This window comes from Gopherus flavomarginatus, chromosome 5, assembly GCF_025201925.1.
Source record: "Gopherus flavomarginatus isolate rGopFla2 chromosome 5, rGopFla2.mat.asm, whole genome shotgun sequence".
In the NCBI taxonomy this organism is placed as follows: Eukaryota; Metazoa; Chordata; order Testudines; family Testudinidae; genus Gopherus; species Gopherus flavomarginatus.
This window is the reverse complement of record NC_066621.1, coordinates 143,602,789-143,618,355: the sequence shown is the minus strand read 5'-3', so window position 1 is coordinate 143,618,355 and position 15,567 is coordinate 143,602,789. Positions and strand designations below refer to the sequence as shown.

Genomic DNA, 15,567 nt, shown 5'->3' with positions numbered 1-15,567 from the left:
GATGTGAACTAAGAGAAAGGTGTCTGGACATACAGTAAACAGTCGCATGTCAGTGCTCATTCTGAATTTCCTTCCTGTGGAAGTTTGAATTTAAGTAGTGAACAGTAATCTAATCTAGTTTTTATTTGTTTTCATAAGTGAAATCACTGTTTCAGTACAATAAAATTAGAAACGTTTTAAAGTTATGACTAGAAAAGTGACTATGCAAGAGTGACACCTTCTTACTCAACAGTATGACAGCTATTGGGAGTGAGACTGCAGCTTGCCCTATGGGCCTCCATAGGCAGTCAGAGGTTATAAAGTTTTAACCTCAGTTCCCTGCCTAGGCTTCCTACACTTGCACAGGTAGGAGGGGATTGTGGGGGAGGTTGTGAGCAGAGCCTTTACTCTGCCCCTCCTGATATGCTGACCGTCACAGCTGATACAGAACAGAGGAGAAAGTAATCTGTTGTTGTAGTCCAGGCGCATGAGTGTAACAGGAAGTGACTTATGGCTCTTAGAGACATAATTTGTTGTCTGGTCTGCTCTGGGGGCTTTGCAGTTATGTATCATCTCTTACTCAGGGCAGCCTGCATAATCAGTCTAGCTTTATGCTATCTGAGTATTATAGTTGGGGCTAGTAGCCCCACATATTATTAAGACTGCCCGACACTTCCTATTATAAAGATTCTGGTTTTGGTTGCTTATAATTTTGTCAAACTTTAAGCATTTGGGCTGAATTCCCCCTCAGCCAAAATGGTTCAACCGTTTCTGAAAACCAGGCTAGTGAACATATGTTGTTTTGACTATGTTAAAAAAAAATTCTGGTGCCCTCTTCTTTGAGAAATTTAGCACCCTGCTACTTTGGAGCACTAGAATACAGTCCCCTTCAGAGCCTTGAATGAAATCCATGATTTCTGAGTTTCACCATTCCTCAGCAGATAGCAGGTATCTATGAAACCCACTCACAAAGTGTCTCATCCCACTTATTTACTAATTTTTGAGTGCTTGGCTTTGCAACTTCAAAATGTTATTTTAACATAGTGTTTTTATGTGTCATTATTTATAGCTCCATCATTGTGTTAAGCACTTTAGAGGCATGTAAGAGAGTAAGACCTGTATTCCATTGGATGCAGCAAAAAGCAGTATGATTATCATCTTATAAAAAAAATACCCAGTTTTTCTGATCCTATGAGTGACCAGGTCTTTTGTGTTTTGCCTTTTATTAGATGGTGAAAAGCTTCCTCCTGATCCCCAGGTGGTTGGCTGTGGTTCAAACTTGAACTTATATGAAGTTCACCTGTGAACTAGCTTTTTAGGCTTCAACACCCTCAGTGCCATGCTGAAGGCTTGCACTGAAGAAAAAATAATGGAATTTTTCTTCCTGATTGCAAGGTATCTATTAACTTCTAGCACTCCCATGAGTTCTAACATTTTCAAAGTCTTCACCAAGAATATTTGTAGAGTGCTTTAGATTTAAATAATTCAGCAGAACAAGATAAAAAATACTGATTGTTCTTCTTTGAGTGCTTGCTCATGTCCTTTCCATCATAGGTGTGTGCATGCATCGCATGCAGTCACTGGCGATTTTTTCCCTCAATGGTATCCGTCGGGCTGCCTCTAACATCCTATAGTGCTGCATGCCCATGCGCTGGTATAAAGGGCCCGGCTAGCCCTACACCCTCTTAGTTCCTTCTTACAGCCTGTGATGATCACTGGAACAGCTTTTCTTGCTTTGGCCAGGTGTTCATGAGTGGTTCTTGGTTCATGAGTGGTTCCCTCCTTTCTTTTCAAGTTTTGTTGCCTTCTGTTTATTTTTTTTAGTAGTTGTCTAAATAGTTGGACTCTCACATTTGTTTAGAGGGCATCCTCTGTCCCTGGGGCCTGGCAGGCCCTGGTCTCCAGGCTTCAAAGCCAGTGCCTCCTGCGGCAAGCCCACGTCGGTGAGCTTCTCACCTTCTGGCACACTTTGGCAGATCATTTCAGCAGATCTTTCTCTTCTCACCATGAGTGGTCCCTTCGTAACAAAACCAAGTCCATCTTCCCAGAGGTGGGAGTGTCCCCTTGTAGACCACAGAACAGGAAATGTCAGCAGTTTTGCTCGCTATGCAGTTGCAGCCTGGGCTCACTCAACAGATGCCTTCCTACTCCCATAGACAAAGCACCTGTTGCACACAAGAGGAACGGGAGGGGAAAACGTGTACAAGGTCCTACTGAAAGTCAAGCGAGACAAAGCAAGGGTTATTCTTATAGCCCCTGCATGGCCGCATCAACACTGATTCGGCCTGTTGTTGGCCCTATAAGTAGCGATCCTGTTTCCACTCCCTCCCATCCCGGACCTGATCTCGCAAGATCAAGGCTGATTGCCCCCCCTGAACCTCAAGGCCCTCCATCTGACTGTGTGGAAATGCCATGGTTAAATCTGACAGAGCTGGTCTGTTCTGCCAGGTCTTGCTAGGTAGTTGGAAACCTACTAGAGCTACTCACTTTGCAAAGTGGAAGCGTTTGTCTCCGTGGTCATCCCAAAAAGGCCTCTTACTGGCTTGGTCACCTCTCACCAACTCGGTCACCTCTCCAGTCTGTGCTGGACTACTTGCTCCATCTGAAACAATAGGGCCTAGTCATTTCATCAGTCAAGGTGCACCTAGAGGCAATCTCAGCCTTCTACCCTCTGGTGGATGGTAGGTCAGTCTTTTCATACTAAATGTCCATTTGCTTCCTCAAGGACTTAGAGAGACTTTACCCTCAAATTCATGAACCCATTCCCCCATGGGACCTAAACCTGGTCCTGTCAAGGCTCACGGGCCCTCCCTTTGACCCGCTGGCATCATGCCTTCTGTCATATCTCTCCTGGAAGGTCTCAGAAGTCTGGGCCCTTATATCAGAATCCCCATATACAATGTTCTTTAAGGACTCTCACCCTACGTTCCTCCCAAATTTGAACATTTACAGTAAATAGAAGGTGTGAAAGAAAGAAAGAACACAGCCCTTATCCTATGGAGATAGTATAGTGCATTGTAGTATTTTCAAAGGCATTTTTCCTTCTACATAGTAACCTATGAATACAATCCACTTTTACCTTACTGCATTGTGGTGAATAGCTGTGGTACAATAAAATGAATTATGATTAGAAAGATCACTTGCTAGTGCACCTGTTTGTGGACGGTACTGTGTAATATAATTTTGTGTTAATTGCATCTATTCTTTCTTTTTCCTGCACCTGCTGCTTATAACATTAAAACTGTATAAAGGTCTTAAGACTAGATGATCAGATTGGTCCCTTCTGACCTATGAGTCTATGAGTCTATATTACAGTGGAAATTGCACAAAATTTGTCTGAGTAGATTTGGAATGCAGTACAAAGGCCACTGAGATACTATATTTGCTTGTACACATGACAGTATGAATTCTCTACATACCAGATTCTGCATCCCAATAAAAGTTGTATTTTATAAATAAGTTCCATGTAGAGAACTTCACCTTAATTACGTACATTTAAACTACAAAGAAGTCGGTGTGTGCCAGCTTCAAATGTGAACATGTAGCACTTTGAATGATTGTAAAATTAAAATGAATCACTGTTTAAGAAAAAGTTAGTAGTTCCGCTTTTATATACTGCATACCAGATTTATGAATGAAATTGTATACAGAATCTCATCGTTGCTAACAAAGCCAGTTTACGTTTATTGTGCAGTATTGCAAGTGCCTCAACAGGGAATGGTCTAGGTGAGCACAGGCCCTACACGCCTGAACCTCCAAGGTATATACCCTACGCAGCTCTACATGCCTAAGCAGCGCTTCCCACATCTACACCATTATTTTTAGCAGTGTAGTGTCCCGCTGCCTCCCTGCTGGTGGAGTGGTGGGGAAAGGCTCTGGCAGGGGGGAGACAGCCGGAAAAGGCTCCAGCAGCAGGACACACCGCAGTGATAAATGTAGATACAGCCTGCCTTTCACTACAGCACGTAGCTCCTGTACGCGATATGCCACCGTAAGTGTAGACACAGCCTGAAAGGAATGTATGAAAACCTGAAAGTTCCTTTTCACCCACCTCTTTATCCAGAGCTGTTCACTTACTTAGATGGTTAAGAAAGAGCCCATGAAGGGATGCTTGGTTTTCCCAGGGTTCTTGTTGACTGATATACACAATCTAAGTACATAATGCCATTATTACATATAAGCATCCACACTGGTTCCCCCCCCCAAAAAAAAATATTATATCTGTGTATATAGCACTCATTTTAAGGGACTGCATTCATTTTAGTCCAAGTCGCTTACATTCTACACACATTTGGTGTCATTTTATTGTCAAAAATTATTTAGATTGGAATGAAGAATTATGAAATTGAAGTTACAGAGTAATATACAGCAAAAGAACAAATCCTGCAGCATTGCAAGTTTCCTGCATTCATAATTTTTGTATACCCCTCACTTTGCACTTGTCTCACATGTGTAGCATGTTAGTGCTTGGCAAGTTAAGATATATGCTTGTGTGTGTCAGTAATAAATACAGGTTTTATCTCTGTTCTTAGGAGGCTCACTGTGTGATCATGGGGAAAGCAATTTTTTTTATTTGAAATTATAGGAAAAGGCTAAGAAGAAAAAACGTATAGACGGTATATAGAGCAGGAAGGTGGCAGACATAATGTCAAAGACAATAAAGGCAACTCAAAATTACTGGAATATTTTGTATAGTAAGTGCAAACAACCATGCAAGAGGATAACAGGAAAGTGGTAATGACTGAAGTTTGATATTACTAGAAACCTAAAGAAGTCTTTCTTTCTTTTCTAGAACCTCCCCCCTTTCTCTCACCTTCCCTCCTCATAAAAAAAAAAAAACAAAAAAACAAACAACTGCTGAAGGTCACATCCGTGAGACTAATATACATTTTCAAAGGGGAATGTTAAAATGCTTTATGACTTCATCAGAGCAGAAGAGGCAGTTAAAGCTGCTTCAAAATAACAGGCCCCAGTGAGTTGCATTTGGGAATTCTGTAGGAAATAGCAAGGCAAATAAAACATTTTTGGTGGCAATTTTTTGATAGTTCTCTAAGGAAAGGGAGAGTACAAGAGGATGCAAGACAGGTTGGAAATATTGTAAAAGATGGCAGCGGTCAATATTCAGGAATATCTGTTTTAATAAAGGGCAGTTAGCCTAGTTGGGAATTGGTCCTGCTTTGAGCAGGGAGTTGGACTAGGTGACCTCCTGAGGTCCCTTCCAACCCTGATATTCTGTGATTCTAGATTCATGAGGAGAAGATGACACTTAACTGAATCAGAAGATAAGAAAGCCAAATCATCTAGACCAGTAGTCCCCAAACTGTGGGGCACGCCCCCCTTTGGGGGGACACAGAGGAATGTTCGAGGGATCCAGGTCAGCCCCTATGGAGGGTGGGGAGGGAGCGCCACCCAGCCCAGATCTGGCCCCAGCCACAGCTCCACTCCATCCTAAACCCAGCTTTGGCCCCATCCCCAGCCCAATTCTGCCCTCATTCCCTCTCTGCCTCCAGGCCAGCTCTGCTTTTAGCCCCAGTTCCTCCCCATACCAATCTCCTCTGCTGAGCTAACTGTGCAGTGATGGGGGAGTGGGTGGGGAGAGAAGACATGGACCAGGATGGCCAACCTGAGCCTGAGAAGGAGTCAGAATTTACCAGTGTACATTGCCAAAGAGCCACATTAATATGTCAGCCCCTCATCAACTCCCGCCCCTGCTCCCAGCGCCTCTCACCCACTGGCAGCCCTGCTGATCAGCGCCTGTAGCTCCAGCCCTGGGAGTCGATGCCTATAGAAGGAGCCGCACTTCTGAAGAGCCACATGTGGCTCCAGAGCCACAGGTTGGCCACCCCTGACGTGGACAGATTCCATTACTGGTAAGGGAGGGCGCATTAAGAAAAGGTTGGGAACCTAGACAAAAAATAGTAAGTGAGAAAATACTGGAAATAGATCCTTTTTGTGCAGCAAAATATATTGCTTTCTCTTTTGATCTCTTCTTGAAATAGATGACCTTTTTTGGAAACCAAAGTGAGACAGATCTATAGTTTAACAATGAAAGCATTAGGCATAACTTAGTCAATTTAATGTTATACCAAATATAATGTAATATTATATGAAGTATTTAAAGTTAGTCAGTTTAAAAGTGAGAGGAGCTGTTGAATTAGTATATAAATAGATTTAAAAATATAAAGTCTTAGAGAGGAGTAAAATAAACTGCAGTTAAAAGTATTTATCAGATCCTTTGTTCTTGTGCATTGTTATTTGGAGGCAGATATTTATTTTAAAACTAATAACTCAAAATGCAATTTAAGCTTGTCTTAAAACGGAATGGAGAGAATATAAATAGAAGAACAAGCAATGAAGTTGTGGCCATATCCTACCACTAATTTTATTTTTTTATCCCAAATGTTCCATTCAATTCAGTGGCAAACTCTATGCATGGATAGATGGGAAGATATGACCCAAACTGTGTGCAATTCCAGGTACTACAGTATAGGAAAGATATGAGATCCTGGTCAAACATCATTTAAAAACATTTAAGTTTGAGAATAACAGCCAGACTTGATATTTTGAACTCAGACAGTACTAAGGAGGAGTATCATATAAATAATAATATCCTGACGTGAAATCAATAAGCTATTTGAGATCCTGTGGCAAGAAACTGAATCTCTCATGATGCTGTGACTTAGGAAACAATTTTCTTTTATGTTACAGAAAAGATGCATGGTGGGAGAACTCAGTGATTTCCACAGCTGCAGCTATTTCAAAAGTAAAAGGTCATGGGTAGCATAGGAAGAGATTACCTTGTAAATAATTAAGGCAGAGAGTTTGTATGGAAGGGTCTTTTGTATAAGGGTCATATGTTTTTAAACTTGGTGGACTGCAGACTGATCCTTTGCGTAATATCAAACTGACTAGGTTACCTCTATCTAATGCTTTCATTGTCTGTCTACAGATCTGCACTAGTTTGGTTTCTTGAACTTCAGAAGCGGGTTAAAAGGGAAGGGGATATATTTTTCTACTCAAAACTGTTTTTTCCCACTTGTTATTTTTTGGATGAAATACAATATGATACAAATTGCTAGAAGTAGTCCTAAAAAGAATTTGTGTAAATCAAGTTGAAGTGAGAGCAAATCAAGATCAGAAGGCGAGATAGCCACCAGCAATATTTTATTATGTATTTATTCATTTATTCTTAAACACCTATGTAATTCTGTAATTTACCATGGCACATGTAGAGATTAACAAGGGACATTCCCTGCCCTGAAATTTTACAGTCTAAATTAATCCAACATTTATTTTCATTTCTTTAGGTTTCTACTTAAAAATATCAAATCCTGGGCTCTGTGTGCTTTTCTTATTATTAAAAACACAATTCCTCAAAAAATAACCGATGAAGAACAAATCCTACCCTATATAAAAAACAGCAAGATATCCCCACCTCTTATAGACTGAAAAACAGAGTGCCCCTCATACAAACAACACAGATAACATAATAGAGAGAGGAAAATGAGGGCCAAGAATTAAAATAAATGTGATATAAAAACAATGTAATATTCCATGGCAAATAAGTCTTTTAAGTTACGATTTTGTTATACAGACTGAGGTAGGATTGGGAAGAGTTGATAGAACTCAGGGTGGAGCTCAGTGGTGAAAAGCAAGCCAAGGCATAGTTTGACTTCTGTATTTAGAGAGACAGCTCCAGTCAGGCCAATGGGGCTACACATGGGGGTGCAAATTCCATACCAGCTTGAGGCTTGCAGTTTGAGGGGAGTAGCCCCACAACCCTCTTACTTTCCCTCTCAAAGCTACACCTATAAAACAAGGTGAACAAACTGGGGCCAGCGTCTTTACAGAACAACTTGGACTCCTCCTAGGATTTAAAGGGCTTACCTGTGGTGTATTCTGAAATAACCCTGCTTGTTCTTAATCAGTGATTCATCTCCTGTGTTGCTTTTTAGTGCCGTGCATTATTGCTATTAGTACCAAGAAAATATATAAAAGTGTGTCATTGTCATTACAGCAGAGAGAACACTGGTAGCATATTAGCATAAAAATGGCATTCCAACTTTAGAAAACTGGGTGCTGGTAGCAACTTCATGAAAAATGGGTCTACCTTACTTTTATAATGAGATTAGAGTGATTAAACCAGCGTGGTGGGCCCAGTGTGTAAATCCTGCTGCTTTCAAAGACTGCATTTCTGTTATGTCTTCTGCCAGCTGGATCGTCACTTGCAACTGAGATGAGTGGCAGCATGTGTGATGGGGTTATTCTTCCGAGCAGCTTCCCATTAGAGAAGGGAAAAGGGTGCAAAGGGCAAGGGGAGTCCAGAGAAGGCATTTGATCTTGTGCTAGTGGTGCATCAAGTCTGTGAATCATTGTCAGTGCTGGATAGCTTTTTTTATTGACAAGCCTGCAGCGATAGCCACCATAATAGGATTCAAATGCTAAGGACAGTGGCTGCAAAAACCAGGTCATTAGGGACAGTAAATAGTAATTCAGTTTTACTGAGAAAGCAGGTCACATCCTTCAGTAAGAGGCAGGAGAGAAAGGGGGAAGCCCATTAGATTCTTCTCTTGCTACCTCCCACTAGGTCACATTATCTTTTGGCCAAGGAATGTATCAGAAGAATAGTACAATCACAGAGAAAGCAGAGAAGAGATTGAATATTACATAGTACCATTCATCTTAGGGCTTGGCTACATTGGAGAGTTGCAGCGCTGGTGGTGGCTTTACAGCGCTGCAACTCACTCACCGTCCACACTTGCAAGGCACATACAGTGCTGTATCTCCCTGGCTACAGCGCTGGCTGTACTCCACCTCGGCCTGGGGAATAACGACAGCGCTGCTCCGCCAGCGTGGCCACCAAAAGTGCTGTTATTGGCCTCCAGTGGTATTCGGAGGTATCTCAGAATGCCTGTTCAGCCACTCTGCTCATCAGTTCAAACTCTACTGCCCTGGCCTCAGGTGACCTGCCCTTTAAATGCCCCAGGAATTTTAAAAATCCCCTTCCTGTTTGCTCAGCCAGGTGTGGAGTGCAATCAGTGAATCTTTCCAGGTGACCATGCCTCCACGCGCCAAACGAGCCCCAGCATGGAGCAATGGCGAGTTGCTGGACCTCATCAGTGTTTGGGGGGAGGAAGCTGTGCAGTCCCAGCTGCACTCCAGCCGTAGGAATTACGATACCTATAGGCAGATATCAAGGGCCATGCTGGAAAGGGGCCATGACTGTGACGCGCTGCTGTGCAGGGTTAAAGTGAAGGAGCTGCGGAATGGCTATTGCAAAGCCCGCGAGGGAAACTACCGCTCTGGCGCTGCCCCCGCAACCTGCCATTTTTACAAAGAGCTGGACGTGATACTTGGGGGTGACCCCACCGCCAATCCGAGGACCACGATGGACACTTCAGAGCAGAAGAGGAGGGAGGGTTAGGGCTGCATGCATGCATGCCTAGATGTGGAATAGCGCATTGATGTGGTCTATCACATCGCAGTAATCGGCCTCGGTAATCTCTTCAAAAGTTTCAGCCAGAGCGTGGGCAATGCGCTTGCGCAAGTTTATTGGGAGAGCCACTGTGGTCCTTGTCCCAGTCAGGCTAACGTGTCCACGCTACTGTGTCACGAGGGGTCGGGGGACCATTGCAAGACACAGGCAAGCTGAATAGGGGCCAGGGCGGAATCCGCATTGCTGTAGAAGACCCTCCCGCTCTTCCCAGGTGACCCACAGCAGCGAGATATCTTCCAGGATCAACTCTTGTGGAAAATGTTGGGAGAGTGTTCAGTGTAGGTGTCCCCTGCAGCTGTGTGCTTTCTCCAACGCACAGAAAGGACAGTACAGCCCTGAAGCAATCAGTCCCCCTTACTCACCATTTCGGGGCTCCTGTGGGTTATGTGCGCTCTCTTTGGTATGGGAAAATTATGCTGTTATGAAGACTGTAAACTCCTTCACTGTGTGGGAATAACTGTCTGATATAAACAATGCTGCCTCTGTTAAGTGTTGCCTTTTTTGCCTTTCCACAAGCAACCTTGAGATCTTGGCTGCCCATGTTATCAACAGCTCAAAGACTCCAAAACCTCCGGAAGAAGCCGCGAAAAAGCAAAGAAGACATGCTGCAAGCAGTTATGGATCTCTCTCTGTCGCAGAGAATCAAGAAGTGCAGGACTGGAGAGAAAGGGAAAGCAGGATCCGCCAGAAAAACGCAGCGACCAGGAAGAAAAGCACAAAGCAGCTGATAAGCATCCTGGCGCGCCAAACGGACTCTATCCAGGCACTCGTAGCTATGCAGGCAGAGCACTACTGCACCTGCCCCGACCCCCGGCCCAAAGCTCTTTCCCTTGTGCCCCAGTGTCAGCTCAAAACCCCCTTCCCCAGCATCCAGGTTCTTACCACCACCAGCTGCCTCCAACACCTGTACATTCACCAACTAGCCCTGAGAACTACGACCCTTACCCTCTGCACTCAACTCCCATCACCATGCAGTATAGGCATCCTGAAATGCAGCAGTCATTGCACAGCACTCCAGACAGGACATATTCAAACCTGTGACTGTACACTTCCCCACTCCCCCCCCCCCCACGCCCTTTTAGGTTCCCAAAATGTTGTGTGTCTGTCAGTAAAGTTATTTTCTTTTCAGTAAATGAATTCTTGGCTTTGAAGACAGTCTTTATTATTGCAGAAAGTCAAAGATACCTTAGCCCAGGAAAGAAACATGCACTGCAAATCAGCTTAGGAAACACAGATTCCTACTAACATTGTAACCACTGCACTTCACTCCTGTGCAAGGCACCAAACATTACTGTTGGTTTTCAGCCTCAAATTCCCCCCTCAAGGCATCCCTAATCCTTGCAGCCCTGTGCTGGGCCTCTCTAGTAGCCCTGCTCTCTGGCTGTGCAAATTCAGCCTCAAGGCATTGAACCTCAGAGGTCCATGCCTGACTGAACCTTTCACCCTTCCCTTCACAAATATTATGGAGGGTGCAGCACGCGGATATAACCGCGGGGATGCTGCTTTCCCCCAAGTCTAGCTTCCCATACAGAGATCACCAGCCCCCCTTTAAACAGCTAAAAGCATATTCCACAGTCATTTGGCACCGGCTCAGCCTGTAGTTGAACCGGTCCTTGCTCCTGTCAAGCTTCCTTGTATACGGTTTCATGAGCCAAGGCATTAACGGGTAAGCGGGGTCTCCAAAGATCACAATGGGCATTTCGACTCCTCTACTGTGATATTCCGGTCTGGGAAAAAAGTCCCTGCCTGCAGCTTCCTGAACAGGCCAGTGTTCTGAAAGATGCATGTATCATGCACCTTTCCAGGCCAGCCTGTGTTAATGTCAATGAAATGCTCACGGTGATCCACAAGTGCGTGGAGAACCATAGAGAAATACCCCTTCCGATTAACGTACTCGGATGCTAGGTGGGGTGGTGCCAGTTCGGGCTCCATTTCCCACAGAAATCGTGCTGCACAGAAACCGTTGAGAGAGTCAAGATGGCACCAAACATGGATGGAAAAACAGGGATTGCTGGGATGTGAAGCGATGCATCACGGGGTGTTGGGACAGGAAGCAGAATGACCCACACCCTCCACCCTCTTCCCACAATCCACGGCGCCAAAATGGGACGAGGTGCTCTGTGGGATAGCTGCCCATAATGCACCATTCCCAACAGCGCTGCAAATGCTGCAAATGTGGCCACACTGCAGTGCTGGTAGCTGTCAGTGTGGTCACACTCCAGCGCTTTCCCTACACAGCTGTACGAAGACAGCTGTAACTCCCAGTGCTGCACACCTGCAAGTGTAGTCAAACCCTTAGTCTCTTGTACGCTTTTCACACAGATAAGTAAGTTTCATTGTCCACTTTGTACAGATGCAGAAACTGAGGCACAGACAGCTGAAGTGCCTTGCCCAAGATCACTCAGTACATCAGTGGGAGAGTTAGGAAGAGAATGCAGCTTGTTGACCCCCAATTCTGTTTTCATTAAGAAAAAGATTGTGGATATTGATGTAGCAACAAACTGACTAATTAATATTAGTTGTCCAGCCAAAACAATTAGATTTGTTTTAGAAGATTGAAAGAATAGAGCCTGGCTTGAATTCCTGCTGGGAATATGATTTCCCTTGGATTAACTGGGAGATTTAGTTATCTCGAGATTAAGTAAAAAATGGTTTATATACTATAAGATTTTTATTTTATTAGAACTATAATAAAACTATATGAATTGAAATAAATAATTTTAATCTACTACAAATCTTTGAATCCTATGTACAATAATATTGAGGATAATTCTTCAGCATTCATGGCCTGATCCAGAACTTCAGTGGGCTTTGGATCAGCCCCCACTATGCCTTAAAAGTCATTTGTTGTCACAGGAAATGCAGAAGTTGCAATTGCAATGTGACTATTTTCCTGGAAGGACCAAGTGAGTGGATTATGTACTTAAATCTTATTTAAAAAAAAATCTAAATGAAATAGTTCTTAAGAAATAGAGGATTAACAAATAAGAAGTATAACACACAGCAAGTGGTCTATCTGAAGAAAGACTGCATAATCTAAGATATCCTAAAGTAAATCCATGATAACAAATTTAGCTGAGAGGCTGAATTACTTCAGATGTATTCATTCTTAGGTGGTCCATTTGGGTCAAGGCAGAAGGGTTAGGCAGGGTGTAGAAAAGCATCTCACACTGTCACTCCATTCTTGCACCTATCCAGTATGTGAATAGAGGACTCCAGCTGTGAATAGACCTAATCTTCTTAAGCATCAGAAATCTAAAATTTCTTATAAAAATAAGCAAACAAATGTAACATACAAATACCCTGGGGACCTTCACCCTATTGTTTGCAGGTTTCTATAGATGAGGGCCCAAACCAACTCCCACTGAAGTCAATTGAAGAATCTTCCATTTGTTATATCAATTATTCCTCCTTTTAAAATAAACATTCAGTGCAGCCACAGAATGTAGTTGTAGACATATCTGTGCTAAAGTGGAACTGAATTCAAAAGTGCACTAATTTCTGTATGACAATTTTAGTTAACTTTTTATGAATAAAAAGAGGTTCTACATTGTCACTTTGAATACTTAACATTAATTAATAAAGAATTATTTTTATTTTGGTATTGCTCAGGGGCACTAATTGAGGACCAAGGTCCCAGTTTCCTAGGTACAAAAAAAACATTTTTCTTAAATAAATGTGAAGTTTTTCCTCTTCTGTTTTTTTTTTTTTTCCAGGTCCGGAGTTGGCGTGACAGGTTCTAAGCAAACCTTATTTTATGCAGAGGTAATAGATCAGATGAAAACTGGAGAAGGTGGAGGCCAGCCTGAAGAGGGAGAGCTGATTGAAGTTGTAGAAGTACCTTTACAGGACTCAATGAAATTTGCTTTTGATGAGCATTTCCCTAAGACAATGGGCATTATCTTCAGCTTCATGTGGTTCCAAAGCAATGTTGCCCTGAAGCTGCTTGAAAAATAAAAATGAGCACCATGATTTTCTAACTTGACAAATGCCTTCCTGTTTGTTCTATGGATCACTGAGATATGGGTAGAGAAAACTTCGTTATTGAAGCAAGAGAGGGAGATGCATACAAAAAAACTGATCACAGATAGAATCTTTCTGGATTTTAAAATTAAAATGTAGTGTGAAATCCTGGCCCCAGTGAAATCCATCGCAAAACTCCTATTGACTTCAGTGAGGCTGGGATTTCACCCTAAGTATCAGGGCCAAATCTTGGTCCCCTGTACAAAGCGTAGTAAATATGTTTTGTGCAATGGATCTCTGTTTTGGTGGAAATCCTTTACCACCGTCCCTCAAAGCCACCGAGCAACAGTGTAGCTGCTACCGCAGTATGACCTATAGTACTGATGGCTGCTTCTCCACGGTAGTATTTGCTGCTATCCCTACAAACAGGGTTTTGGCCAGTAGACCTGGGTAGTCACAGACTTACCTGCCCAAATTCCCAACCCTTTGTACACACTGCCACAGAGAGAACTGCTCGCTGAGGCACAGGCCCAATGGGAAGAAATGTCATATATTTCTGAATATGATGAGATTTTATTTCATAAGCATGCACAAAGTGAGACATTTGCAAATGACCTTAATGATGTTCATTTTCAAATATCTAAAAATGTCTGAGTTAACATTGGTACAAATGCTTCCTTATTTGTTTTAGGGATAATCACTGGATTACTTAGGGTCAAATTTTACCCTTAATGCTCAATTCCCAATTAAATCATGTATCCTATCTCTTAATACAGATGGATATGATTATAAAATATCTGTTCTATCATAGATCTAACGTAGACCAGTTGTCATGTAAATGTGCTAAGTGCATGAATGGAAGAGAATCAAATCTTGCCACTTGATTGTGCATCAGTTCTGGTTATTCACTCTGTTAACATTAATTACCATAGTAATATTATGTGTGCTAGGTGGACGAGAAGGGAATGACATTCTGTGAAGACTTGCAGTAGGATGTGCAGCTTTGTGCATAGAAGTTACCTGGTTCAATGCATTGCAGACTAGTAGTGAGTAATTGTACCCAGTGACTGATGTGAAGTTAGCTGGTGGCACTAGTTCCATTCTAAATAGGTGTCTGAATCATAGAAGTTACCATTGATGTTGGTATTCACTGGCAGCATTGCTGGCTGTCATAGAAGAGAGCTTAAGTATTCAGAGATCATGGAGAATGAACTATCCACTTGTCTCTAGAGGTAAGTCTAACCTCATTAGGATGAAAGCACATTTGTATCATTGCTGCATGTGTTGTAGCTGTTCTGTGGATCAACAGAGGACTTGGGTTCCTGGACTTGTCATGAGCACTAGATTCACTTTGTCTGCCTTTCATATTTTAAATTGTAAGCTCCTCGGGGCATTCATCCTTCTCCTAGGAATCTGTAGATCACGTAGCACAATTGGGCTTGGTCTCAGTTGCGGCAACTAGGTACTATAATATAAATAATTATTGTACCTGATATAGATTTTAATGCCTTTTATACAGACTGCTGTCACCACAATGTGTGTTTGATTGCTTCAGAGTTATTACACAATAGCCTGTCGATCTGTGTAATGTGGAGCTAATACTACTAATAAATATATGTACATCTGAAAATACTCTTGTAAAAAGTGTGTGTGCAAAATGTCTAAAGGGCCTCGTTTACAGCATATAATACAGTGGCCTGCAAAATATTTTAAAATACAAAAACACAAGCACAAGGATGTAAGAGGGGGAAACTGTACAAAATCACTTTTATTTATTAACTTTATGCACAGAGAAAATATTTTTTCTAAACCTTCTCTCAAAAATGTTTAATCCAAGGTGCATTAGCCTGTTTTCCAAGCATTAGATGACAGCAATTTGTGTGGCCAAATTACAACCCCGTGAAAAATATGATTTAGAACCATATCTGATTCCTAGTGAAATCAGTGGCATCCTTTCTATTGACTTCAAAAAGAGTTGGATCTGGGCCTTATAACAGAAATGCTGACACAGCCTTAGCTATAACACCACTCATTGCCACTGCTATAATACTACTTCTACACTACTTGCCATATACCCATGTGGCAATCAGAGTACTTGGGCTTTGGTCTCCTAGCCAAGTCTCTCAGCC

The 15,567-nt window shown here is 42.5% G+C and overlaps 1 protein-coding gene across 5 annotated transcripts in view; it reads left to right on the top strand.

Annotated features, from left to right (window-relative positions):
• NUDT14 (nudix hydrolase 14) overlaps positions 1 to 13,464 on the top strand; it is an 81,050-nt gene extending 67,586 nt beyond the window's left edge. For all 5 annotated transcript variants that reach the window (XM_050952755.1, XM_050952756.1, XM_050952757.1 and 2 more), the window contains one exon: positions 13,192 to 13,464. In XM_050952755.1, the coding sequence (XP_050808712.1) occupies positions 13,192 to 13,432 (241 nt within the window). In that variant the 3' untranslated portion in view covers positions 13,433 to 13,464. The remainder of the gene's footprint in view (positions 1 to 13,191) is intronic.
• Positions 13,465 to 15,567: the final 2,103 nt, after the last annotated feature.